This window comes from Euprymna scolopes, chromosome 18 (assembly GCF_053919585.1).
Source record: "Euprymna scolopes isolate OS-2025 chromosome 18, ASM5391958v1, whole genome shotgun sequence".
NCBI lineage: Eukaryota > Metazoa > Mollusca > Cephalopoda > Sepiida > Sepiolidae > Euprymna > Euprymna scolopes.
The window spans coordinates 88,610,505-88,638,482 of NC_136499.1; the positions used below are offsets into that span (position 1 = coordinate 88,610,505).

Sequence of the window (27,978 nt, forward strand, 5' to 3'; positions counted from 1 at the left end):
ATATCACCATGATTTATTTATAATTTTTTATTTTAGATTATTAAAGCATCATTCATATTTCATTTTCTGCAATATTTTCAACCATGTTGACCTGAAAACGACCTTTGTTAATCAACAGCAGGGGAGACATCTTCTATCATGATAGTGCTTGTCATCACAAGACATTACTTACCAAAGACCTAGGAGAATTCGGTTGGGAAATCTTGCCCTATACTGCAAATTCTCCTGACCTAATTTCCTAATATTATCACTCATTTTAAGGATTACAAAACCATTTAAATGGCCTTAGGTTAACATCACGAGAGGAAACTGAATATATGTTAGATTCATAATCTGCATCAAAACCGAAAGGATTTTACAAACGAGTCACGTATAAATCCATTGACAGATAGAATCAAGCTATAATAAAAAGCAAAGGCCATTATTGTTTTGAATAAAGATTTTCAAAAACAGTTTTTCATTTACAAGATGAAATTTTAAACCAGCAAAAACTTTTGCACCAACCTAATACATCGATCATTACATAGTTGAATTGAAATCTAATTTAAAAATCATGCATTGTATAACTGTTAGTAGCAGAACTCTAAATGGAAAATGTGTTCTATAAAACCATTAAAATATGTGAAAAAAAGTTAAAAAAAAAGCTGTTAAAAACATTAAAAAGAACCTATTCAGTAAAAAGACAGTAATCTTGCTCTTTTATTTTTTTACAAAATGACAACTAATGAAAATATTAACAAGACAAAATTTGAAAATCACAACAAATTGTCTTCTCCTGGAAGATTTTCCTTGCACTGACGTCTCTCAAAGTAGTAAAAAATATCCAAATATTTAGCATGAAAAGTTATCATTAATTACATTTTTTGCACTGTTCATAATATATGTGCTCTCCAACCTTATTCAGATGTAGGATTTGTTTATGTATGTGATGTCCTTCCTGTATTTAAATATGTATAATTTCCTTATGAATAGTTTACTCATTATATATCTTGAAATGTATTGCAGCACTATTTACAAAAAGAACTTAATATATATTAAAATCATTATTTATGTCATTCTCCAAAACAAAAAGAATACTTTGCAAATATTAGGTATTGATGGTATTTAGCATAAGAAAATGATGCTTTTGCCTTGGGGAAAATTATTTTACTTTCAAAAAGACAAAAACAAAATCAAGGGACATAATCCATTGTGCCTAAGTATCCAAATATGTTCAACCGATTATTAACAATACCTTCTTTTGACAGTATATTATTTATTATTATTTTAAACATTATTTATTTAAAAAAAACTCTTGGATTAAAAGCGTCCATTTTAATTATTGATAATAATTGCTTGAAAATATCTGGATCTTAAGAAAGCAACAAGTATATAAAAATTAAAATATAACTGTCTACACGAATTTTCATCTTGCATTCTGTGTGTTTGTTTTTTATGTGCATAAGGACAAAACTAATTAACATAATTAAAAACAACTTCATCATATGTAAATGTACCTTAAGAAGACCGGAGAACATTTCGAATACAAGGTAATAAAGACACAAATATAAATATTGTTGAGGACAAATAATTAAAAAAAAATCATTGTAAATAAATTGACCACACCTCTCAACTCAAAAAATGCCACCCATGGAATCATTAAAAAAAAATCACAAATATTTCTGAAATCCAACCATATTTGATACAAATAAACTTCACTCTATGCCTGACTTGTCCACCAAATTTCAATCATGAATGTCCAACAGTCTTTATTTTATTGTCATTCAGTGATATCTGAGGACAATTTGGTGATCGTCTCGTCAGTAGGACACCTGATTTTTTTTACAGGCTTTGCATTCACTGATTTTTATCTGCTTGGTTATCTTAAAGATGATGTCTATCAAAGCAATATCCAAACTATTTATGAACTGAAGATGGCTATCACAGCCCAAATCAGACATATGCAAGTGTACTTGCAATGTGGAGGTGCATATTTGGAGCATATAATTGAGTAGTGATGAAAAAAAACTGTTGGATATTTAAGAATGAAACTTGGTGGATAAGTCGGGCATAGATTCAAGAATATTTATACCAAGTATGATTAGCTTGTAGAAAACATTGTGAATTTTATTAATGATTTCATGGGTTGCATTTGTTCAGGGGAATGATGCTGTGTCATATTTGTCCAGATTCAACCGATGAAAGTGAATGGAAACACTGAATTTGGAACTCTGAGAGTTGATGCAGATTTGTGTGACTGTGATGTAACACAAGAATTAGGAATTACTACTTTTTGGGGAAATACAAGCAGTCAGGAGGTGAGAAGGGTTAAACTGGGCCCTTTCCACCCACCAGCTTATGGCTGGAGTGTCCAGATATAGAAGATGTCCAAGAAAAGTATTCTAATCGATGTCTGGAAAATTATTATTTCAGAAACCAGGTCAATAAAAACAAAACTCATTTTGGGTATTCCATTCCACATGAAAGGAACTGTTTAAGCAATGGGACCAAGCGAGAATACAACAACCAGCTGACCTTATTTTGTCTTTTAAGTAACATTCTTTTAAAAACATGAACATTCAGAAGAGCGGTCATGTTTATATCCATAGTTAGTGAAGCACAAAGCAGCATCGGCAAACTGTGGTAGGGTGTTCTTCAGTTGTAAATTTTACATTTGGCTTTAGGTTACAGCACTCAATATTCCTAAACCGTTGCCCAGCTAAGTACTAACCAGGATCAGTATTGCTTAAGTTTTGTGACATATATGAATGCAATTCTCCCTCATCTCTTGGAGGGACAATTACCCTCTTATGGATATAAAGGACACTCCTTGACCACCACCACCACAAAAATGTAATGTAATGTAATAAGTGTCATGGCTGTGACCTAAATTGCTTTATTATAGTAAAGTCATTCCATTAATTATTATTATTAATAGTTACATATTGTTTGTGAAATGCTTAACAAATCAATTCAAATATATTTTTAAAACAGTGTTAGGTGAAAATATTTTATTCTCAAATAACGTGACCTCTAACTGCTCCGCAAGTTATTTTTGAAACCACATCTTCCAAACCACATCAACTTTTTTCATCAAATTGAATTACTCCTCAAATCTTTACATAATACTTGTATTTTATTCATAGAATTAAGATAAAATTCAGTTATATTTTACAATATTCTAAATGTGGTATTATGGTGATTGATGATTCTAGTTAAGAGTAAGATAAACACTTTTTAGATATAGTGAAAAAGGATGACCAAATACTTATTTTCTCACACTTTCGAATGTTCTGGTGCTTAATTTGTTTAAAATGTAATTTTTAAAAAATGTTTTCTGCAAATAAACGATTTAAAGTGTACTATCTGTTCTCTTGGAAGATGGTACAATAATATTGTAGGTTTGGGTTTGGACCAGGCATCCAATGAATGGAAGTATGTCACAAATACCTTGAAGGGTTTAGGAGATAGACCATGATATGCGCAACAGCGATATACAACAGATGGAAAATACAACTATGCAATTTCCCCAGATCCTGCTAATTCTTCTTCTTATTTCACATTAATATTTATCCCGATGTGGTATGAGTACACAAAAGTAATTGATACATCATCTCAAATAAAAATAGTAAAAGTAAATTAAAACACGATCAGCTTGTCTTTCACTTTCTTCTCACCAGGTCCCGATTTGCTTGCCTCCCTAACGAGGGCATAGTTAGACACCTAGTCGGTTATTAATGTGAGGAAAACTCAGCTCTTCAAAAATGAGAACTCTAGCGTTGGACAAAAATTAAAATTGCCTCAGTCTAGAAAAATTTCAGTGAACTGACTAGAGCAGAAAAGATGAAGCATAGTAGTAATACAGATACTACACTTTGCTCCTAGCCAAGAAGCCAAGAAGCCAAGATTCATCTGTCTCTCAGTTTAGTCTCATCAGGTGCGTTCAGACAAATGTCTTTTATGATACTGCATTGCGAAATGTCAGTTGCAAGAATTATTTCACAGGAGATGATTTTTATAAACATGAACAAATTTGTTTTCGAAAAATTATTTATATGATTATTTTGTGAAAGAAATTATTTATATGATTATTTTGTGAAAGAAAAAACCAAACAAAAAGCAGAAAAAAAAAAATCCAAAAAACAAAATACTGAATCTGCTTAAATCATAGAAGAGGCGGTAATGCTGGCATTAGTATTTAGCACCGTCTTCTGGGATAAATCTCAAAACGTTTTGCCACCTTGGAACTGTCATGGTTGTTAAACAGTGTGACAGCTGCAGCAGGCAAAGGCAAAAATGGTCGTTGTCAAAAATCACTGATGCTATTTTTAGTTTCTTTAACAATTTTTTTTAGCAGATGTAGTGATATTGATGGCTGGTGCAAATCAACTTGATGACGGAGGTTGTTCAATGTCCGTGTGGATTCAGGTAGGAGTGGGGGTCACGAGTAGATGTGGCCTTTTTTCATTCTTATAGGAATGGATCCAATGGTAATGTCCAAGGGAACATTTAGATCAAAAGGTGGTTCGTCGAGTTTCACATTGAGCTGTAAAGAAACAAAATGCAAGATTCTTTTTTCAACATAATCAAAGTACAACACAACACACTTTAAAGGATAAAATGCTAACAGCATAAAGAAAGGGCAATTATTTGGTGCTTGTGTAGTATAATGCGATTTCAAATAAATATATTTTAGGTAAAAACACGATTACATACTTACATGTCATGTTGAAATAAGGAAAAATTACAAAATTTACAAAAAATGATTGAGTGGAAAAATAATTACAAGAAAATTGTTTTTCATTTTTATTATAGAGTTTTAGCATATTGGTTGGTATTGATCCGTTTTTATAATCCAAGGGAAGTAACTGCAATCGATGATTTTGACAAATTTGCCATTTAAAAATAGAAAATGGCAGATCGCTAATATCTATGTTTCTTTGTAAAACACAGATCTGGTTTTTACTCGACCATTTTTTGTAATTGTTAGAACTTTTACACATTTCGGCATGACACATAAGAATGTAATCATATATTTTTAAATGCATTTTTTCATTATTGGTTACATATGTGCATACATGTTTCAGTAGAATCCCAATTCAGGGAGAACACTTCATAAAGCCATACACCCAAATATCTTATGAAAAACAATGTAATCTTTACACCTATTTCAATGTCAATTCTTTTTTGGTCTGATGGAATGTTGTCCGTGAATTGGAACTCCACTGAAACATGTATCCACATATGTAACCAATAATGTTTGTATAATAAACAGACTATATACCTGCTCTGTTTTGCATTGAGCACTCTTTAATAAACATGCGAGTTTCATGGATTTATATATATATATATATATATATATATATATATATATATATATATATATATATATATATATATATATATATATATTTGCAGACAGGGTTGCGGAGTTGGAAAGAGTCGGAGGTTTTAGCTGGAGTCGGAGTTGGATTTCTACAAGTACTAGGAGTAAGAGTCGGAGTTGGAGTCAGAATTTTTTATCCGACTCCTTAAGTCTAATAAATTAATTTTTTTACATGGTTTTCCTGTTTAGTTTTACCAGTTTTTACTTTTTCTTTTATTACATTTTAACCCCAAACAAGGCACATTGCCACTTTGATGTGCTGGGCTACTATCAGGGACCTAAGTTGCAGGGGTACCTTGTAGAGAGTTTAGCAGCAATATGTCTGTTCACATTACATTTCTGCATGTCAGTACAGTTGGGAAAGCAGAAACCCGGAAGAAAATTCCAAAGTCAAGCAGTTCTGGGGAAGAAACTATTAGAGTAGAAGGCTTTCTTACATTTAAATATCTCTACTGTGTAGGGTTGGGACTTTGCTTCTTGTTGGGTTTGTCGGGGGTATTTTCGTTGAGGGGGTACAAGGGCTTGTAGTTCGTCAGATCATCCACCATTAAAATACTTGTAGAACAGGCAGAGGGATGCAACATTTCATCGATGGGATAGGGGCTGAAGCTTAGATGAAAGTTCAGGACCTATCAGGTTGGCGACTCACTTTTGAACTCTGTCAAGGAGTGAGAGACGTAGCAGACACCCAGCCCAAATGTGACAGCAGTACTCCATACATGGGCGAACGGTGGCTTTGTAGAAGTACAGGATACTTTCAGGTGTAAGGAACTTTCTAGCATGGTAGAGAGAGCCCACCTTCTTTGCAGCAGCCTTGGCAATATTCTCGATGTATCTGTTCTAACTCATGTTCCCTGTGACAGTTAAGCTGAGGAAGTACTTTCAGGTAATGTATCTTTAGCAATAGCTATTGGTGGTTGGTAAGGTTTCATGTAATTATTAAAAGAAACGAGCTTTGTCTTGGCAGCGTTGAACGTTACCATCCATTTTTGTCTCCATTCGACTACAGACTGAAGGTCTTCTTCTAGGGTTTCTGCCATCACCTTAGATATGTGCTCATTAGTTTTCCCCACATGCTGCTATAGAGCGTAGTGTCATCGACAAATATACCTCAGAGATAATTTTATCAGGTAAGTCGTTTATGAATATCAGAAATAATAAAGGACCAATTGTATTTTTTATTATTATTATTATTTCAACTTTTTACATCGCAATGCATTTATATCATATTGTTTGGATATATGCCCATCGAGGACAATCTAGATTCTTCTCTCATTTAAGAAGGATTTAATTGTGTTAAGTATTCGTCCAGTAATGCCATAGGATTTTATTTTCATGGGAAGACTATCGTGCCATACTCTGTCAAAAGCCTTAGATATATCTAGGGCTACTGCGTTCGCTTCCTCTGCCTTATCCAGTACTTGGTATATACGTTCAGAGATTACAGTTAAAATATCTGCAGTAGAATGGGCTTGTCTAGGTTTAGCAGCTGTAAGGTGGTGGACTAGAGCTTGATTAATTAAAGATTCAAATATTTTGATGAAAGGATGGAGGAGACTAATTGGGTGATAATTTAATAGGTCAGTTTTTCGCCAAAGTTTTTGTAAACTGGTACCACAGAAACAGTTTTCCAGCAGTTTGGAAAGCAAGATTCGTTCAGACATTTGTTAAAGAGTTTAGAGAGAGTTGGAGCAACCTCAGTGGAGCATTTTTTTAATAGCACAGCCGGGATGAGATAAGGTCCACATGCTTTTGAGGTGTCTAGGTTTTTTATGACATTATGTACTTGAGAAGGGGTGATTTTCAGATCATCTCGTGTGGTTTCTGTCTGCTGAGGAAAATCAGGGAGGGAATGGTTTGCTGGATTCAAGGTACAGTTTGAGGTAAACTGATGGGCAAGCATTTTAGCTTTCTCAGTTGCTGTGCAAACAACCTCATGATTATTGGATAGTGGGGGTATTGTTGATTGCCCATCATCTACTACACTATTATAGATTTTCCAGAAATCACGAGTTCCTAACTTCGACACTTCAATGCGTTTCCTGGTGGTTTCAGTATATTTACTCTTAACTGTCACTACTTTTTTCTTACAACTAATTCTATAAACTAGCTTCTATAAACTTTTGGCTGTTTTGCACAGACCTTATGGCGAATAAATCTACAGTATGCATGTTGCCTCTGAGCAATGGCGGCTGTGCAAGTAGAAGTAAACCATTGGGGGGAGTGGGGTTTGCTATAGAATTTCCATGTAAGAACATGTGCTTCAATTGCTGCTTTGAACCATTCAGTAGTCTCATTTGCGCACTGTTCTGCTGGAAGAGAAAAGATATTTCCTCATAGGGCGTCTCTAATGTGATCTCTAATGGCATCCCAGTCAGTCTTATTGTAGTACTTTGTCGTTTGGAGCAATGGCTCTTCAACTTGGGGGCGACAGTTTAGAGTGATGTCTATCATTTTCACAGCATGATCAGCATTCCCAAGTGGGCAATGAGTATTTGTTATGCAATCTTCAGGAACTGTTGTCAGAAATAGATCCAGAAGTGAGGCTTGTTGGTCCTGACGATCTGGGAGACAGGTCGGGAATGTTACTGTGTCAAAGAATGGGATATAGCAAAGTTATGGATGACGCTACCAGCTTTGTCAGTGTAGTTAGAGAAGCCACACCAATTTCTGTGGTGGGCGCTGAAATCACCAAATACATGTATTTGGGTGTTAGTGTCAAGCGAGAGTGCAACAACCATGCTGTCAGAGACATGATTGATTATAGTATAGTTCTGGGTTGATGGAGAGCGATAAAGAAAATACAGGTAGCTAACGCTATGCCGTAAAGTTTTTTGAAGCACATGAAGGCCTTGTCACCTGATTCTAGTTTAGATTCCCTAGACATGGAGAGGGTGTTACGAATATAGACTCCAAGTCCGTTCATGTGTCTGTCAGAGTCCTTATGACAAATGGAAGATAACCACACATGTTCAAGTAGTTAGATGGGATGGATGAGTACAAGTTAGTTACACTTAGTGCTAAGATATCCGGGGAGTTTGCTATGAGAAGTGATTTAAGTTAAGTCCATGGATATTTGCAAATGCAAGCCTCAAGAGAATTCTGTGAGTGTGTGTCTGGTTTGAATGTTTTTTTTGGACTGAGCTGTTATTTCATTTTATTTCGTAGTTTCAGATCTAGAGTGAGGTGGAAGGCAAAACGGATGTGCATAGCCACCACCATGCAACACAAGTAGACCATCAACCGGCTGCTCATCTACAGGAATGTTGCCTCGGGAATGCCCACCATGTGCGACATTGCTCTACAAACATTATACAACTGATGGTAGAGTAGCCGCTCTAAGCACTACCAAAGAGTTAGGGCTTTTATTCTGTCAGTCAGAAACAGCAACCAGCAACTGTCAATCCGTTCCCCTCAAAACTGTCCGACAGTAGTCCAATCATGTTAGCATATATGGTAAACAAGCACCTCCAAGATGCCCAGCTATAGGGGAAGGGAATTAGGCAAATGTGGGTGACGGCATTCATTTAGGAAACAAGGCTAAGCACTGGACGTCTCTAATGAGTCCCTGTGGCTGCACCTCTGCTCCCAGCTAATAGGCAAAGAAGGAGTATGGAAGTTGGGCAATAGGCAGAGCCTATCTACCGCTTATATCGATGACAAATAACACCCTACCTGAGAATTCTACTTTCAAACTCCTCGGGCTAAAATTTGCAGACAATATAAACTAGGACAAATACATAAAAAATAATATACATGAAAAGTAATTATAAAATGCTGAATAGATGTGGGAGGCTGGTATATGGATTTGCAGAATAGATTTCCACATAGGAGTCAAGGAGTCGGCAGTCGGAGTCAGGAGTCGGCAGTCACAAATATAAAAGGATTCAGAGTCGGAGTCGGAGTCGGCATCCAAGGAATTCTAGGAGTCAGAGTCGGAGTCAGACTTTTACCATCCGATTCCACAGCCCTGCTTACTGGGTTAAAAAGAGTTAAAAAAAAATGGATTCTGATTTATGAAAATATGAAGGGTTATGAAAAGAGGTTGTGGGGGTAAAGAGATAGCTTGAAACTTTTGGAGTATCAAAGCCAAAGCAACCGCCGTCAAAGGAACATAAAGGGGTAGTAGTGGGGATCTTTATTAACACAAATGTATGAACACTAATTTGGATTCCCCCTTACAAGTGACCCTCATGGGGCCCTACCTCTGTTGGTGTGAGTGGGTGATATAACCCGTAAAAACCTCTCCCTTCCTGTGATGGGGTTATCATGACGAGTTTGCTCGCTACATCAAACGGTGGGAGTATACATGGGTTCCCATTTATAAGTGACATCCCTGGGACCTCCTCCTTATTGGTGGCGGTCAGCAGTGTAACCCGTCCAAACCTCTCTTCACCCCATGATGGGTTATCCTGCCATATTTAATAACTGTACAAGTGTAAATCAAACAGTGTGAGCGTGCCCAGGGTTTCCAGTTACGTGACCCCCACTATTGGGGCCTCACCCCCGTTTGTGAGAGTGAGTGGTATAATACATCAAAACCTTCCCCTCCTCATGGTAGGTTATTCTGCCAAATTTGGTAGCTTTACATGAAATAGTGTGAATGTGCATAGGGGTTTCCCTTTGGGGCTCATCTCCCATTGGGAATGGGTGACTTTATCATACCCATTTTTGCTCCTTGATACCTTTTCTATTATTGTATGTGGTCAGGTTAGTATGATAGTATACCATACAGGAGCCTGTTTGTGTACAGACAGACACTCACAGACGTTAGGCTTTATTTTATATATATATATATATATATATATATATATATATATATATATATGCACACACACAAGTTTGAGGAATGGCTAGTTAGTGTTCATAGCTTATGTGGATTGGTTACTGCATTCGAGCATCTTTTTTAAGATTTCAACTGTTGTTATCATTGCTGTTTGCTATAGAATTTCAGTCTTATCATTATTATTAACATAGTGCTTTCACACGTAAGCCATCATCAAAAATTTATTTCTGTCTACAACCTGTGGTATTCCCTGGAGTCTCGGTGACAACAAGTTTCCTCAGATTTCCAGTATTCTTTACCTCTTTCGATAGCATTTGGAGAAGAATTTGTGTTATTGCAATTAACTTTTCACTGGCAATATTGGCCTTCATTGGATTCTAGGTGGCAATAAATCTCCACAAGGTTCTAGCATGCTTTGCATTTATCTAGTGGAGGTTTAGTTAATGCTTTCTCTCCTCTGTTTTTCCATTCCCCTTGATCCTTTACTATTTGGTGTGGTGCCAGTTGATACTGACACTACAATTAAAAAAAGTTTTAATTTTAATTTTTTTTTTGTGGGTGGAAGTAACTCTTAGTTTTCGTGATTCCATATGGTGTCCCTCCATCTTTTTTTTTGTTTTTACCTCTGTTGCAGTTTCTGTATAGCCATTCATTGTTTGTAGTTCATGTGTATTTGTTTCTGCGTTCAAAGGTTATCCTTCATATTTCAGTTGTTTTCATTATTGCTATCCATGGCATCTTCTCAGTCATTCCCTCTGAGCTCCAATCTATGGTGCCCCCTCACCAATCTCTCTCATTCTTTTTTTATTGGTGTTATCTTGACTTTCTTGATCATTCATATCACTTTCAGCTCTCTGGCTAGTTTGGTGTATTTGCTTCGCTTCTCAGTCTTCTTGATATTCACAATATGGCCTCCTTGAACGGCATGTATGATCTGACAGAACTTTTCCTTCTTGTTAACTATTATTACAGTCTGTCTTCTTGCTTGGATGGGTTCATCTATTTGTATGTCCATTTTGCATAGGATTTTGTGATTTCTGTTTTCAAGTACTGCTGCTTGTTTGTCTGGGTGTTCAAAATGCAGTTGTCTGCATAGTTCTCAGTGTACTGCTTTCCCCACTTGACCTTAGACGCTTTTTGAGCTACTTTCTGCATTTACTTATTATGTGGTTTATCGTTTCGTCTATTATTTTGTCTACATATCCTGTTTTCTTGTAGCTTGTGTATCATTGCTTTGATATGGTTAGTTCTAAATGTGCTATTGTGTGTGGCTGTTATTAGGGATTCAGTTTCTCTGTTTAGGCATCCTTTTCATAGCCATGTCCAAGTGTTTTCATGAGTTTCACCTTTTGTTATCCTTATTATTATCATCATCATCATCATCATCATCATTATTATTATTATTATTATTATTATTATTATTCAATAATTACATATTATTGCATTATCATTATCATATCGGACTCAACTGATGAATTTTTCCATTGATTCCTTCTTCTTCTTCTTAATATCTCTATTATAATAATAATAATAATAATAATAATAATAATAATAATAATAATGATAATAATAATAAGCTAATTTCATGTTCGTACACTCCACACCCTTTTTAAAAGAAAAAAATCATACTTAAATCATCTATGCTGATGACACAACCATCTATGGCAACACATCAAAGGCTGTAAATGACAAAGTTCTCTCTGATTCTCTCCTCTGATCTTGAGCGTGTGGTACAGTGGGGGAAGAGGTGGCTGATTACTTTTAATGCATCTAAAACCAAGCTCCTATCTTTACATCATCAACGCTCTGATCCCCATCTGGCATCAATTGAAATGGATGGCTTTCATCTTGGGGAGGCTCCATGTTTTGACAAGCTTCTGGGATTGACCTTTACTCCTGATCTGAAATGGAACACATACATCTAGTCTGTTGCCAAAGTCACTGGAAAAATAGTAGGATCCTTTTACCGCTCCAGAAGATATCTCACTAATGATGCAATTCTCTATCTGTATAAAAGCCAGGTATGTCCAAAGATGGACCACATATGGGCAGGAGCTGCTAAAAACAGCCTTTCCTGCCTTGACAGAGTACAAAATAGACTTCGTGGCTTAGGTGCTCCTCTGAGCTCCAATCTATGTGCCCCCTCACCAATCTTTCACGATAAACACCCATCTAGTTGAAACCACTGTCAAAAATTTTCGCCACTCTTTATATGTGCCAAAATCAAAACGTAGATTCCATGAACAAAGCTTGTTTCTTAGAAGTGCACGCCTGTGGAACTCTCTTCCGCTTGCCTGTTTTCCATCTGGCTACAACTGGGATGTCTTCAAGTCCAACATAAACAAATTCCTGATGAACCACCCCCTTAACTAAGACACTTTATAAAATCTCCAATACTAACGATTCCTACGATACTATCCCATGGATTTCTGTACATGCAATAACCCTTATCCTCGAGTGGCTTCCAGGTCTTAATAAGTGGTGACTACCATGTAAAAAAACCAAAAAAAAAAAAAACCAATGAGATTAATCGACCACCAAAGATGCAATACAAAACCAAGTAATTTATAAAAATTTAACCTGCAGTTGCTATTATGTCAAATGTGAAGACTGAACTAAAATACACTTTTTTGGTATTTGGGCTAGGATCAAAGTATGATATCTGTTTTGGAGACTGCCTGTTTGTAAAGAAACCCAAACACATAGTTATTACACAATGTAAAAAAAAATAGAATATCAAATATTCAAATGATTAAAATACCAGCATAAATAAACATAACTTTTATTTCAAACACAGATTCTAGTATAAACATTAGATTTTCAGGAATTCAAGCACTCAGATTAAAATTGCCAAAAATATCAACTTAAATGGGATGAAAATTGGTAAATAAAAAGTTCCAAATAACCAAACAGTGCTTTAAATAACAGGTACTCCCACCCCTGAACACTCCTTTCCTAAAATGAAAAATCTTACCACAAGAAAATATTTGATGTCGATCACATTACAACCATCAAGATTGGAAGGAGACAACGGTGGAACCATCATTCGTTCCCCACTCCACACGTCTGATTCTCCGGGCGGAATACTAGGATGGTTGACACAAGACAATGCCTGAAGTTCGGTACCCTGAGCTTGCTTCCCATGATAAAGCACATGCTGCAAAAAAGGAAGCGAAATAAAAAACGATATCAAATTTTAAAATTTAAAAGCAATTCCAATTAGTAATAATTTATGTTGAATGAAATGACCATATGTTAAGGTTTAATGAGTTCTTGCAGATATTTTTTTTCTGGAGAATAATATGAGAGATGCAAATTAGTGATGATGGAAAATAGACAGAAGATAAAATATGCCTTTGCGGTCAAATCACAGATTGTATTAGAAATCTTTAATATAAATCTCACTTGTCTGTTTAAATGTATGTATGTATGTATGTATGTATGTATGTATGTATGTATGTATGTATGTATGTATGTATGTCTACCTAAAACTTTTGACAGAGGCGACGGATTTTCAAGAGATTAGTATCATTTTGAAGCTCGTCGTCTCAGACAACAAATATCGAAAAATTTGCCAAAAACACTCTCAACTAGGCAGTTTTCTACAAGGATTTTATGCGAGCTATTTTTGCAAGTCATCTTATCGGTTAGATTGACTTTGCCTAATTTTAATGTTCTGAACTTCTGGTCGCATCATGGAGCATTGGTAAGACGTCAGATTTTCTTTCACTTTCTTTTTCGCCTTCGCGTCATAGGTTCGAGCCTGCCTGCTTGCCTACTACCACTTTTTGTTTTTTGCTCAACCCACACCTCCACAGACCCGGGCAACGCTGGGCACCACCGCTAGTATAAACTGAAGTAAGGATCGTTAATTTTTCTGATTTAATCTGATCTTCTGTAAGATTATTAGTAAATAAATAAGATAACATTTTCCACTCACCATGTATAACTTAACACTGGAGCACAAGACTTCTTTTTCTGAATGATTGGAAATCTCAACTTTTAGCTCTACCATCTCGCCTGGTATGTAACCAGGTTTGTCAACTCCAAGGAATGCCGTCACAGGTCCAGACCGACAACAGAAGATATTGGGCTGTTTAATGATTTGATTTTTCACACCTTGCTGAAAATAGAAGCAACATTAATCGATCAGAAAGTATATCAAAATGTTCATTATTTATGGACACATTTAGGTAACGTGGAGTTATTAAGAACCTGAACCATAAATCTTTTTACAAAGATGAGAGAAATTAGCATTAAATAGTTGAAAAGAGTTAATATGCTGTCAAACAAAACTAAACAATTTACGCACATCGTTTCTCTAATTCTATAACATATCAGTATTTTTAAGGTTATTTAACGGGGAAACAAAATAACAAGTATCAGACACAATTTATTCGATATGTAGAAATGTTAAAACGTAGATTCCATGAACAAAGCTTCTTTCTTAGAACTGCACGCCTGTGGAACTCTGTTCCGTCTGCCTGCTTCCCACCTGACTACAACCTGGATGTCTTCAAGTCCAACGTAAACAAATTCCTAATGAACCGCCCCCTTAAGTAAACACTTCATTAAATCTCCACACTAACGTACTGTACTTGCAATAATCCTTATCCCTGAGTGGCTTCCGGGCCTTGATAAGTGGTGACCACCGTGTAAAAAAAAATGAGTAATTAGACAACTTAATATTTTACATACAAGTGTACACGCTCTGTCAAAAATGACGAAAAGATTTATGCTTCGTCAGTGTTTGCACTAATATTCATATAAAACAACATCTGAATTCGTGAAGTTAATAAAAATAAAGAAAGAAAACGTTTCAAACTATAAACTTAAAATAGGAAGAAAAAACATTAATTGATATAAAAACCAGTAAATCAAAAAGAAAGCAAATGTATCATTATGAAAAGAAACCGTCTCATTTTAACAGTGAGGGTGTTGTCTGACTTGCTATTTGTTTTCTCAATTTCTCTAAATACTTCAAATAGATTCGCCTGGTCAATTTTTCTGCAGTGGGGCATATATATATATATATATATATATATATATATATATATATACACATCAGTTGAATAATAAATAAAAGTTGTATATTATTTAATATGTTGTTTGAATGAATTGGAAATAGTTATTAATATTCATACTTCAGCTCCGTTAAGAATTATTGGTCCATTTTTCTTACCCCATGTTTGTCAAATGTGATACTCTTTTAGAAGATGTTTAATATTTTTTCATGAATCATATCAATAAAAAAGTAAATCTTAAAGAAATACATGCGGCTGTTGCTGACATATTATACGTCAAGTGCCTCATGCTAGTGGAATTATGCATATATATATATATATATATATATATATATATATATATATATATATATATATATTAATTTTATTTATACAAACATTAATGGCTACATATGTGCATACATGTTTCTGTAATCACCCACGTTGGGGGATTACGTCTTCAGGCCAAGAACTACCTTCAAAAGTGACATTTCCACCAAATACATTTTTCTATTTCGTTTATCAAGTTAAAAATACAACCTGGGTGGGAGTCAAAAAAAACAAAAACGGTAAAAGGATGAGTGAGGTCTTTGAAGATGATAAACATCTTTTTTCTTTTCCCCTTCCCCCATCTAACTTAACTTTTGGCTTTTTATGGCATAGGGTATTGAGAGTTTAGTTTTCTTGTCTTAGAGTCTGTAAGTTAATAACCTTAGCTATGGTCAACCAAGTACTGACCTTTTTAATCTACCTCCACCCACACATACACGCAACACACACATAATGCATCCATACACAGACACTGCCAACACACACATACACACATTAATCCATATATTCAAAAGCGAATCCATGCTGAACACTCTTTGTTTTATATACTGAAACTAGACAATGATTCTGAAATTACGTAGAAGATAAAGTAAAAGTTACATTTGTGGGGGGTTATTTGATGGGGGTTAGTTGTGTTTGCAGGATATAGCAGTTTCTTGTTTAATATTCAATAATTTTTCTCGGTCTTATTGAAAAATTATTGAATATTAAACAAGAAACTGCTATATCCTGCAAACATTTCAGAATACATGCACTTAAGGAACTCTAAATTAGGATAATGGAACTGCTATAAGTAAAACTAACCCCCATCAAATAACCCCCCCACAAAGAGGATAAGTGAGGTCGCAACTATAATCATACCCATATGGGTTACGTAAGTCACTTAATATTCTACTTCATCGAGCAGTTATGGTATTACTAGCCGAAATAAGTACCTGTATGAAGGTATATTTGAACTAAATGAGTAATAGATCGTTTTGAGTGAAGCTCGTAATAATGTATGCATATGGATATTTTTGGGTGTGTGCATGTATGGATATATGATCTTTATATACCCGGGTAGGAAAAATAATTTATTAATATAAAAAAAAAAAAAATAGAAGAAATAAATAGATGAAAGAAAGTAAGGAATGAAGGGTGAATGGAAGAGAAAGGAATAAGGGTATTAGAGTGAATAAGCAAAGATGAAGGTAAGTACTACAATATATAAGCTTATATACTAGGTTTGTATAACCTAAATACTCTGATTTCTGTCATATGTTATTGTATATTATTATTGTGTCGTGATACATCTTATGTATATCTGCCTTACCATCGAATGAATCTTTGTTAAATATGAGGATAACCCTATGAACTTCATGCTGAATTCAATATAAATTTTTACGTAGTGTCAATTTTTACGGTAAAAACCTACAACTTAGGAAAGTGTAACAAGCGGATGGGGCCATGAAACATAACTAGACGTGTGGAATTTGATAGAAAAAGTGAATTTATATAGTAGGTGTGTTCATGTCTGTTTCTACTTTAGATGTATCATTTGGTGGCAAGGTACATGTATGCATGTATATATATATATATATGTCTATATTTGTGTGACTTTGGATATATAAGTGTATTTTACGTATGCATGTATGTTTGTATGTTTATATATATATATATATATATATATATATATATATATATCTGTATCTATGTATCTGTGTGTATGTTTGTATGTGGATGTGTCTCTGTGTCTATTGTATGTAGATGTATGTATACACACGTATATTTCTGAACTATTAGAATAGGCTGCCTCGTATAGAATTGTTGTAACAATATAGATTACAAAAATGTATGGATGTCCGAATGTTGTTTATATATATGTTATATATGTATGTATGTGTGGATATGTATATGTATGTCTGTTGTGTGTGTGTTTATATGTATGTATGTGTATATGTATATATATATATATGTATATGTATGTATTTATGTATGTATGTATGTGTGTGTTTGTGTATATATATGTATATATATATGTATATATATGTATATATATATATATATATATATATATATATATATATATATATATATATACACCCGTCTGTAGTCGGGTAGCATAATATTGCATATACGAAGATGTTACCACGCTACATAAGTAAAGAAAAATACTATTATTTGTCTCTGTATGTCTGTAATGTGTGTGTGTATATATGCGCGGGTGTAGATAAATGTTTGACATTTATAAGTGTATTGATACACGCATATAGGTACATGTGGGGTTTAGATAACTTTCGGGTTTATATTTATTCACATTTTGTTGGTTTATTTGTTTTAATTTAATTTCATTTTTATTCTTATTTATTTATTTATTTTTTTATTTTTTTATTTTTTTATTTTTATTATATTTTTTATTTATTTTTATTTATTTATTTATTTATGTATTTTATTTTTATTTATTTATATTTTTTTATTTACCTTAATGTAACTTTTACTTTATCTTCTACGTAATTTCAGAATCATTGTCTAGTTTCAGTATATAAAACAAAGAGTGTTCAGCATGGATTCGCTTTTGAATATATGGATTAATGTGTGTATGTGTGTGTTGGCAGTGTCTGTGTATGGATGTATTATGTGTGTGTTGCGTGTATGTGTGGGTGGAGGTAGATTAAAAAGGTCAGTACTTGGTTGACCATAGCTAAGGTTATTAACTTACAGACTCTAAGACAAGAAAACTAAACTCTCAATACCCTATGCCATAAAAAGCCAAAAGTTAAGTTAGATGGGGGAAGGGGAAAAGAAAAAAGATGTTTATCATCTTCAAAGACCTCACTCATCCTTTTACCGTTTTTGTTTTTTTTGACTCCCACCCAGGTTGTATTTTTAACTTGATAAACGAAATAGAAAAATGTATTTGGTGGAAATGTCACTTTTGAAGGTAGTTCTTGGCCTGAAGACGTAATCCCCCAACGTGGGTGATTACAGAAACATGTATGCACATATGTAGCCATTAATGTTTGTATAAATAAAATTAATATACCTGCTCTGTTCACTCATTGAGCACTATTTTGGTAGACACGTGTTGTTTCATTGGATGCACTTCTAGGAAACTAAACTCTACTGGCTATATATATATATATATATATACACACACACACATCAGTGATATACCAACGATTAACGCCTGATGAGTTTGTTGGCAAAAGAATTTTCATTAACACTTATCCTCGAGTGACCCTCAGGCCTTGAAACGTGGTGACCTCCTTGTAAAAAAAAAAAAAATGTATCATCTTTCTTTTTTAGCTAGCCTCTTTCTTAACTGTACCATAATGAGGATCTACGCCCCCAAAGGATCAGGTGTCAACAAGAAGGTTGTGGTGTGATGTTCTGGGCTGCAATCATTGGCAATGGGCTGGTAGGACCATTCAGAGTCGTAGATGGAGTGAAAATTACCGCCAAACTCTACATTGACTCTACATTAAGGAACACTTGGAACTCTGGCACAAGAAGAAGAATTTGGCATTCCGGAAAAAGATGATATTGATGCATGATAATGCACCGTCTCATTCTACAAGGATAGCCATTGAATATTTAGAGAGAGTTTTTGCCAGATATGGGAAAATAATGCGATGGCCAGCCTGTTCTCCAGATTTAAATCCCATCGAAAATCTGTGGAGCATCTTGAAACAAAATATTTACTCCGGAGGAAGGCAGTACAACTCCAAAGATGACCTCTGGAATGCTATTCTGACTGCGGCCAAAGACATTTCATCAGAGGAAATCGAAAGTTTGACATCTTCAATGGACCAAAGGCTTTTTGATCTTGTCAATAAAAATGGCAATTATATAAGATATTGTTTGTACTATGAAACCATATTGAAGTTGTTTTTCTTTATTATTGTTGTTCTCAATTTACAAATTCCTAGAATAATCAATGTTTCGATGATTTTTTAGCATTTCACCATATTTTAGCATTAGTTTGCATATAAAGTTTGCATGCTGAAAAAAAATGCAAATCACCAAAATGACTGCCAATTGTTTATTACTGTGCAGATTAGCTTAAAATTTTAGATATGCACTTGTGTTAGTGTTGCCATATAACGTCCTAAATTTCAAAAATTTTCATTGAAAACTATCGGAGTTAGAACAAAAATATCGATTTGCATATAATTCTGGCACAGGGTGTGTATATAGATATAGTTAAACAGATAAGGCAGCATGGATGTTTTTCTTTTTGATTTATTTATTTGGAGAATATTTATGACAGAATTTATTAAATGGAAACTCTTTAATAATAATAATAATAATAATAATAATAATAATAATAATAACGTTCATTAACGTTTCTATTTCAGATTATGAATATTTATAATTATTTACTATTTTATCTTGTAAATGAAAGCAATAAGGAAAACGACACAAAGTTTTTTTTATATTGTTTTTATAAGTTATCTTTCCGAGAGAAAGAAATATAGAGGTAGAGAGAAACAGGGAGAGAGAGAGAGAGAGAGAGAGAGAGAGAGAGAGAGAGAGAGAGAGAGAGAGAGAGAGAGGCGGCCACCTCCCCTCCATGAACTCTATGTTCAGTATATGTTTCTAGTTTAGTAAACTCATTAGTTTTATTTAAATTATCTCCCTTGATAATGAAAATTAATGAGCATATTTAAAAAAAGTTTTTGTAATTTATTCTTTCATGTCGATAAAATTATTGCAGGCAGCATGGAAAAATAACACGGTGAAATTACAAATGAATAACAGCAAACATTAATTAATAGTGGACTATTTAAATTATTTAAATTAAGTTATGCAAATTAAACAGATATTTGAATGTCTCTGTATTTCGATTGTGTGTGTGCGTGTCTGTATATATCTATAATATAAAGCTGAACGTCTGTGTGTGTGTGTGTGTGTGTGTGTGGGTGGGTGTGTGGGTGTGTGCGTCTGGTCACGAATAGGCTCTTATATGGTTGACTATTATAGAAAACTGATTACATATAATGATAGAAGATGTATCGAGACACAGGAATGGGTATGTTTGATCTGGCACAACGGTGGTTCATTAAAATTGTGGGGTCTGCGTTCGGGCCTGGCCCTCAAAGTATGGAAATAAAAAATTAAAAAATTAAAAAAAAACGTTTACAAGTGTTTTTGATATAGATGTACATAATAATACTTTGATATATATGTTTTAACTTAAATAGGGATGGTTTAATAAAATTGAGGGGTCTGTGTTTGCGCCTGGCCTCCATAGAATAGAAATGGGCACAAACTTTAATAAAGACTTTTCATATCTATCTGTGTATGTATACTTTAATAATTATGTTTCAGTCTGAAGAAATATGGTATAATAAAATTATGGGGTGCTCTTTCGCGCCTGACCTCCATAGAATGGAAATATGTCACAAAGTTTAACAAGGTTTTTTAATATAGATCCACAGAATATTGTGAGAAATGTTTAAGTGTGAACAGGTATGTTATAATAAATTATGGGGTTTATCTATTTTATTTTTATTTTCATCATATTTTGCTTTAGTTTTGATACCCCCCAAATTCGAAGCTATCTCTTTAAATCCAATCCTTCCTTTTCATAACCTATCATACTTTCATTAATCAGAGTCCATTTTCTGTAGGCTGTTTTTGAACCCAGTCAATGACGGGTACTTTTGCTAGTATATATATATATATATATATATATATATATATATATATATATATATATATACTGTGTGTGCAAAATCAAGACTTCAAGACAAGGTGTTGATGGCAACAAAAAGTGTATTTCATTTTGTGTTACAATTGTTTCAATGTCCAGTTCGACAATTTCAAGCATTATATCGTTTGAAAATTTTCAAAAACCAGAATTTCTTCAGACTTTATGAATAAACACACTTTTGGCAATGTAGCATTTTTTGAATAGAAAGAAAAAAAAGGAGGGGTGGAATCCCTAATGGGAAAAGCATGCGAGAAACATTTACCTTGGTTGTAGTTACGGAAAAAGCCCATTCAAATATTAATGTATCGCCTAATTTTCGTATCCTTATTTAAGAACAGAGTTATGGGAAGTTTCTACGGACAGCCCTAAGCCATTTAAAAAAAATTTTTTTTTATATATATCCCATTTGTTGGGTTCCTAAATTCCTTTATTTCCCAATGATTGATTTTTTGTAAAAAGAATTTTTAAAAATTTTGTTTCTATATTTATATGTAATGTTTATAGATTATCGTTCTATTGGTACATGGATATAATAATTAAATAAATATGGCAAAAACACTAGAGGATGACCTCCAATCTGTAGTGGAATGGGGACATAAATGGATGGTCACATTCAATGCTGCCAAGACTAAACTGGTTTCCTTCAATAATTGCAAGAAACCTTCTCTGCCACCAATAGCAATGGCCAGTAACTCCCTGTCTGAGAGTATATCTTTCAAACTGCTTGGCCTAACGTTCACAGGAAACATGAGTTGGAACAATTATATTGAAAACATTGCCAGGGCCGCTGCAAAAAGGTAGGCTCCCTCTACCGTGCTAGAAAACTATTGACACCTGAAAGTATCCTGTACCTCTATAAGGCCACCATTCGCCCATGTATGGAGTATTGTTGTCACATTTGGGCTGATGCATCTGCTACTAGTCTCTCGCTCCTAGACAAGGTTCAAAAAAGAGTCGCCAATCTGATAGGCCCTGAACTGGCATCTAAGCTTCAGCCTCTGTCCCATCGACGAAACGTTGCATCCCTCTGCCTGTTCTACAAGTATTTTAATGGTGAATACTCTGACGAACTGCAGACACTTGTGCCCCCACGACGTAGACACCCTCGACAAACCTGACAGGCAGCTAAATCCCACCCCCACACAGTAGAGATCCCTAGATGTAAAAGATCTTTCTGCTCCAGTAGTTTCTTCCCCAGAACGGCTAGACTCTGGAATTCCATTCCAGGTTCCTGCTTCCCTTACTGTACTGACATGCAGAAGTTCAAGTGCAACGTGAACCGACATCTTGCTGCCCAAATCCCAACATAGTGCCCCAGTAGTTGCTGCCCCTGATAGTAGCCCCCTACAACAAAGGTGCAATGCGCCTTGTTTGGGGTGAAAATGTAATTAAAAAAAAAATATATATAAGACCATTTCAGGTTTAGAATTTGATTGAATATGAGAATAAAATAAAATGGGTGTATAAAATATATATAAACTTTGTAGGACATTTCCAGTAAAGTGTTCTAATCTATTTACTGTCTGAAAATTAATTGTTATTCTACTTGAAAAATGTTTTTATGTCGTTGCTTAGGATGATTTGAAGGGAGATAATCCAATTATGTTGTTGAGTACTGCTAGTTAATTCTGTTTGAAACTGGGTCGATTTTGTTTCTTATAATGGTTAAAGGGAATTAATTCAGGCCGTTTGTGTTTTCTTGAAAGCGACTATGATTTAATAATTAATTAAATCAGATAGGTCCAGAACGTGCTACAATGGCTTATTTAACAAATTAAGTATATGCATTATGTTTTTGATCTAAAGGAATAGGTTGTATTTAACCTGCATCTGTTATTAATCACTTATGCTGCTCCTGTCATATAATTCATGCGTTGTGTTCTTGGGTGTCTAAATAAATAAAATAATTATTATTCTGATAGCAAAACCACCCATGGCTCCAAGTGGGAAGATGTCTACTCCTGCATTTATGGGTAAAAAACACTTAGACCATGGAGTGAAGTAGGAGAACAAGTAAGTCAGCATGGATTCTACCAACCTAGGATGTCAGATGACAAAATCAATTGAATTAATATTTAAATGGATTAACATCCCCCAAGTTGCTAATTTAATTTTTAATAATAACTAGATTAATAGCTGAGTTATTTTATTGATTTGAAGAGGGTGTTACTTATTTCACCGTTAATACTGAATACAAGAAAGCTCACCGTTATGGAGAAAAAACCCATTCCTGGATGAGCTTTTTTTTTTTTTTTTTTTTTTTTTTTTTACAAAGGCATCACCACATTATCAAGGCCCAGAGGCCACTCAAGGATAAGGGTTAAAGAGTGTACAGTAGAAGTTGGTCAATATAGTAATCATTAGTAATGAAAATTTGGTAAATTTAATAACTTATATGGAACGGCTCATCAAGAACTTATTTACTTTAGACTTGAACACAACCATATTGTAGTCAGCCGGAAAGCAGGAAAACGGAAGACAATTCCACAGGCGTGCAGTTCTAAGAAAGAAGCTTTGTTCATGGAATCTACGTTTAGGTTTAGGCACAGATAAAGAGTGGGGGAAATTATTGATAGTGTTTACAGCTAGACGAGTGTTTCTTGTGAAAGTTTGGCGAGGGGGGACCATAGATTGAAGCTCAGTTGAACACTTTCCATGAAAATAACGATACATCAGAGACAAACTCGCAACATCTCTTCTGTGAGATAGAGGTTGTAAGGAGGAGAAAAGGACATCTCCTACGAGGCTACGAAGTCTATTTTGAACTCTATCAAGGCAGGACAAGTCCTTTCTAGCAGCTCCTGCCCAGATGTGGCAACAGTATTCCATCCTTGGACGTACCTGGCTCTTATATAGATAGAGAATAGCATCAGCAGTGAGATATCTACTGGATCGATAGAAAGATCCCACCATTTTTCCAGCGGCCTTGGCAACAGATTTGATATACGTGTTCCATTTAAGATCAGGAGTAATGGTCAAGCCCAGAAGCTTGTCAAAACTTGAGGCCTCCTGAAGACGAGAGCCATTCATTTCAATTGATGACAAATGTGGATTAGAATGTTGATGATGTAAAGAGAGAAGCTTGGTTTTAGATGCATTAAAAGTAACCAGCCACTCCTTTCCCCATTGTACTACGTGCTCAAGATCAGAGGAGAGAGAATTGGAGAGAACTTGCTCATTTACTGTCTTAGATGTGGTACCATAAATGGTAGTGTCGTCAGCATAAATGTCTACAAATGATGTAAGGATATGATTTGGAAGATCATTAATGTAGATCAGGAAAAGAGTTGGGCCAAGGATGGATCCCTGAGGGACACCGGCATTAATACTGTGAGCTTCTGATTTTTGCCCCTCAACTACTACTCTTATGAACCTATCAGAAAGAAATGATTTAATAATTGAGAAGACTTTTCCAGCTATACCATAGCTAGCGATCTTATGAAGTAAACCTTTATGCCATACCCTATCAAAGGCTTTAGATATGTCAAGAGCAATTGCCCTAGAAAGATTGCCACCGTCGAGAGATTTGCTAATCCTATGCGATATAACTGTAAGGACATCTGCTGTAGATCTAGCAGAACGGAAACCATATTGAGTGTCACTAAGAAGGTTATTTTTGTTGAGATGTTTGATTACTTCTGTATTTAACACAGATTCTAGCAACTTACTCATGACGCACAGGAGACTTATTGGCCTGTACTGAGAGGGGGATGAGCGATCACCTGAATTCTTAAATACAGGGCATACTGATGAGATTTTCCAGGGAGATGGGAAACTATTCTCCTTAAGACAACGTTTAAACAGTTTTGTAAGTATGGGCGCTAGTTCAGGTTGAAGTTTTTTGAGTACTATAATTGGAATACCATCAGGGCCAGTTGCTTTACTGGAATCAAGGTTTTTGATTAGCTTGGCAACATCACATACAGATATACGTATATCACATAGCGTGTTTTCTGATACAGGAGGAAATATTGGGGGTTGGCGGTCTTGGTCGCAAAGGGTAGAATTAGCTGCAAAGTTCTTGACAAAGAGTTTGGCTTTGTCTGATGCTGACGAGATTACCTCAGGTCCATTGATAATAGTTGGGATGGAGCACACGCTTCTGTTCAGGATTCTGTTTGCTATTTGCCAAAACTGGTGGGAACCAAGCCGCTGCTCAGCTACTTTGGACTTAACAGATTGAGCATACAACTCTCTTGCGTTCCTTATTACTTTCTTACAATGGTTGCTGGCAGTCCTGAAAACGGCTTTAGTTTCCATACATCTATTACGTTTGAAGCAGTGGAAAAAGTGATTTCTGTGCGCAATGGCAGCAGCACATTCTGGAGAGAACCATGGCTGGCTGTTAGGTTTTTGCTGAAACTTTTTAGAGGGTATGAAATGGTCAATACCTACAATTAACCATTCAGTTAGGTCTAATACTATAGAGGACACATCCTTTTTAAACATGGAATGCAGAGGTAGTTCAGATATAAATGTACGGAAGCTATCCCAGTCAGCCTTAGTGTATCGATATACTGTACGATGTGGTCGGAAGATCCAAGAGGCGACAGAACAGAAACTGAACATAGTTCAGGGCAAGTTGTGAGAAAAAGGTCTAGTAGGCTCGCATACTGGCCGTCATTATCGGGCACACGGGTAGGTTCCTGAACAATCTGAGTGAGGTCATAGGCAATGGAGAAATCATGACAGAACCTCCCCTCATCATCGGTCTTGTTTGAGTGGGTCAACCATTCGATGTTGTGAACATTGAAGTCTCCACATACGTGAATGTTAGCTGAAGGATAAGTAGAAAGAACTTGGTCAATTTTCTCAGATATGCTTTGAAAGATAGTAACTCCGCTGTTGTGGGGGCGATAGAGAGTAAATATAAATGCAGTAGTGTGAGCTAAAGCAACCCGGAAGCACATATAGGGTAAGTTAGGATCTTCCCTGGAGATGTCCCTCCCACATGGAAAGCTATCTTTAATATAGGCACATATTCCATGCCCATGGCGATCTTGGGGGTCAGATTTAGAAGTTAAGTTAGAGTATCCTGTAATTGCAAACTCATCTAGGGAAATAGCCTGTCCAATGCCAGTTTCACTTAAAAATAAAAGGTCTGGTTTAGTCTCCTGTAATTGGGTTTCAACCTCTGGAAGGTTAGAACGTAGACCCCTGATGTTGGAGAAGGAGACATGGTAGTAGGGGTCTACGTTGGAAGTTGGAGAACCGGGTTTAATCGAGCTATATACTTTATTTATATTTTTTACCTGGTTAAGAAGAAAGGAAACTATATTCACATTTTAGATTTGGATCCTTCATTTATATTGTAACAATTCTACCTATTTAACTCTACATTAAAATTTAATCCTGGCATCCGATGATCCTTATTGTTGTAAAAAGTTTATGCCTCAGTTACATTTAAGGCGTGATAGCAGAAATCTATTTCTATGAAGGCATCCCCGTTTGGCATCAAGTGGACAGGGAGAGGAAGTACAGCTCTGGGAAATCAAAAAGGTGCAATCTATGTTTATTGGAAGCCTTCTACATTGTGAATTCCAAAGAGGAAATTTTGAATAAAAGACTTGTATATATATATATATATATATATACACACACACACACACACACACACACCCCACTGAGCGAATATGCATTCTTTTTAAAATTTTATTTATTTCTCAGCTTAAAAGATAAAAGAACGTTGTAGAACATTATAGAGGCCAATCTAATTTTTACCCCCCCTCCTCCCCTCGTAATTTTTAAAACTTTCATGCACTTGAAAGTATGATGATTGGAGAAACATTAACCATTTCCATGTACTTCTGTGAAAAATCACAGAAGTACATGGGACTTGTCTCTATGAAAGGCCAGGTAGTTACTGCCTCTCTTCCGACTTAAACTGATACATTGGGCAGGGGAATCTCTATTACAGGTAAAAACAAATAAAAACAGCTGCTATAAAAACGCTTTCTCCGCTGAGGAGAACAGGAAGTAAAGGAAAGAAGAAAAACAAGAAGGGAAAGATCGACTTTTGAGATGAATGGTATGCACACATCTTGCATGTTGAAAATTACCAAATCGTAAGGTATCGTTACTGACATAAGAAGAATATAATTCCCTTTTAAGAGATATCTTGATGAATGCTAAAGATATGTTAAAAAAACTTCAATTGATTGGATTGTCACAAGAAATGAGAATTATTTAAACTATCTCCACCGTGACCAATAACGATATACCGGCTACAATTGTTCACAGGTGTTGAAGATATTTAAACGTTTCTTTCCATAAACTTTACCGATATATTGACAAATTGTAAATTCAAACCATTTCTTTCTCTTATGTTTTGGATATATGTACATGTATTTTTTACTCAGTTTAACTGCAGATTTACTAAGAAGCCTGTTTGAGTTACTTTTTTTAAAAATCTATTCCTCGTAATAGTTTTGTAAATAAGCTTTTGTTAAACTCTTTTACTTGTATTAATCTTCAGTACTTTTACAAGTATTCATTGCCTGTATATCCTTATTTCTACAGGTGTCCCTCAAAAGAGTATCCATTACTGTCTTTTTTAATGAACCCCGAGAACCTAAATCCTTTCTTTTATTCGCCCTTTTGCTTTGGTCCATCAACCAGACAAGTACGCGTCCACAGCTAGTGGCCTGAAAACATTTCCACGTGGACAAGAACCAACATGTGCGTGCAGCTTTACTGATGTCAACCCTTTATCTTTTTCTTTGTTTACACGCTGGACTGCCATTTCTCGTTCCACTACATTACTCACTCCTCATTCCACGCGCGGACATGAACACGAGTT

At 35.1% G+C, this 27,978-nt stretch overlaps 1 protein-coding gene across 1 annotated transcript in view; it reads right to left on the bottom strand.

Moving 5' to 3' along the window:
• Positions 1-4,304: 4,304 nt before the first annotated feature.
• The window catches only part of LOC145297687 (arrestin domain-containing protein 3-like), an 88,199-nt gene continuing 64,525 nt past the window's right edge, over positions 4,305-27,978 (bottom strand). Inside the window, exons 4-6 of the mRNA XM_080143884.1 lie at positions 14,092-14,274; positions 13,126-13,308; positions 4,305-4,525 (exon numbers count right to left, since the gene is read on the bottom strand). Of these exons, the coding sequence (XP_080000010.1) occupies positions 4,421-4,525; positions 13,126-13,308; positions 14,092-14,274 (471 nt within the window). The 3' untranslated portion in view covers positions 4,305-4,420. The remainder of the gene's footprint in view (positions 4,526-13,125; positions 13,309-14,091; positions 14,275-27,978) is intronic.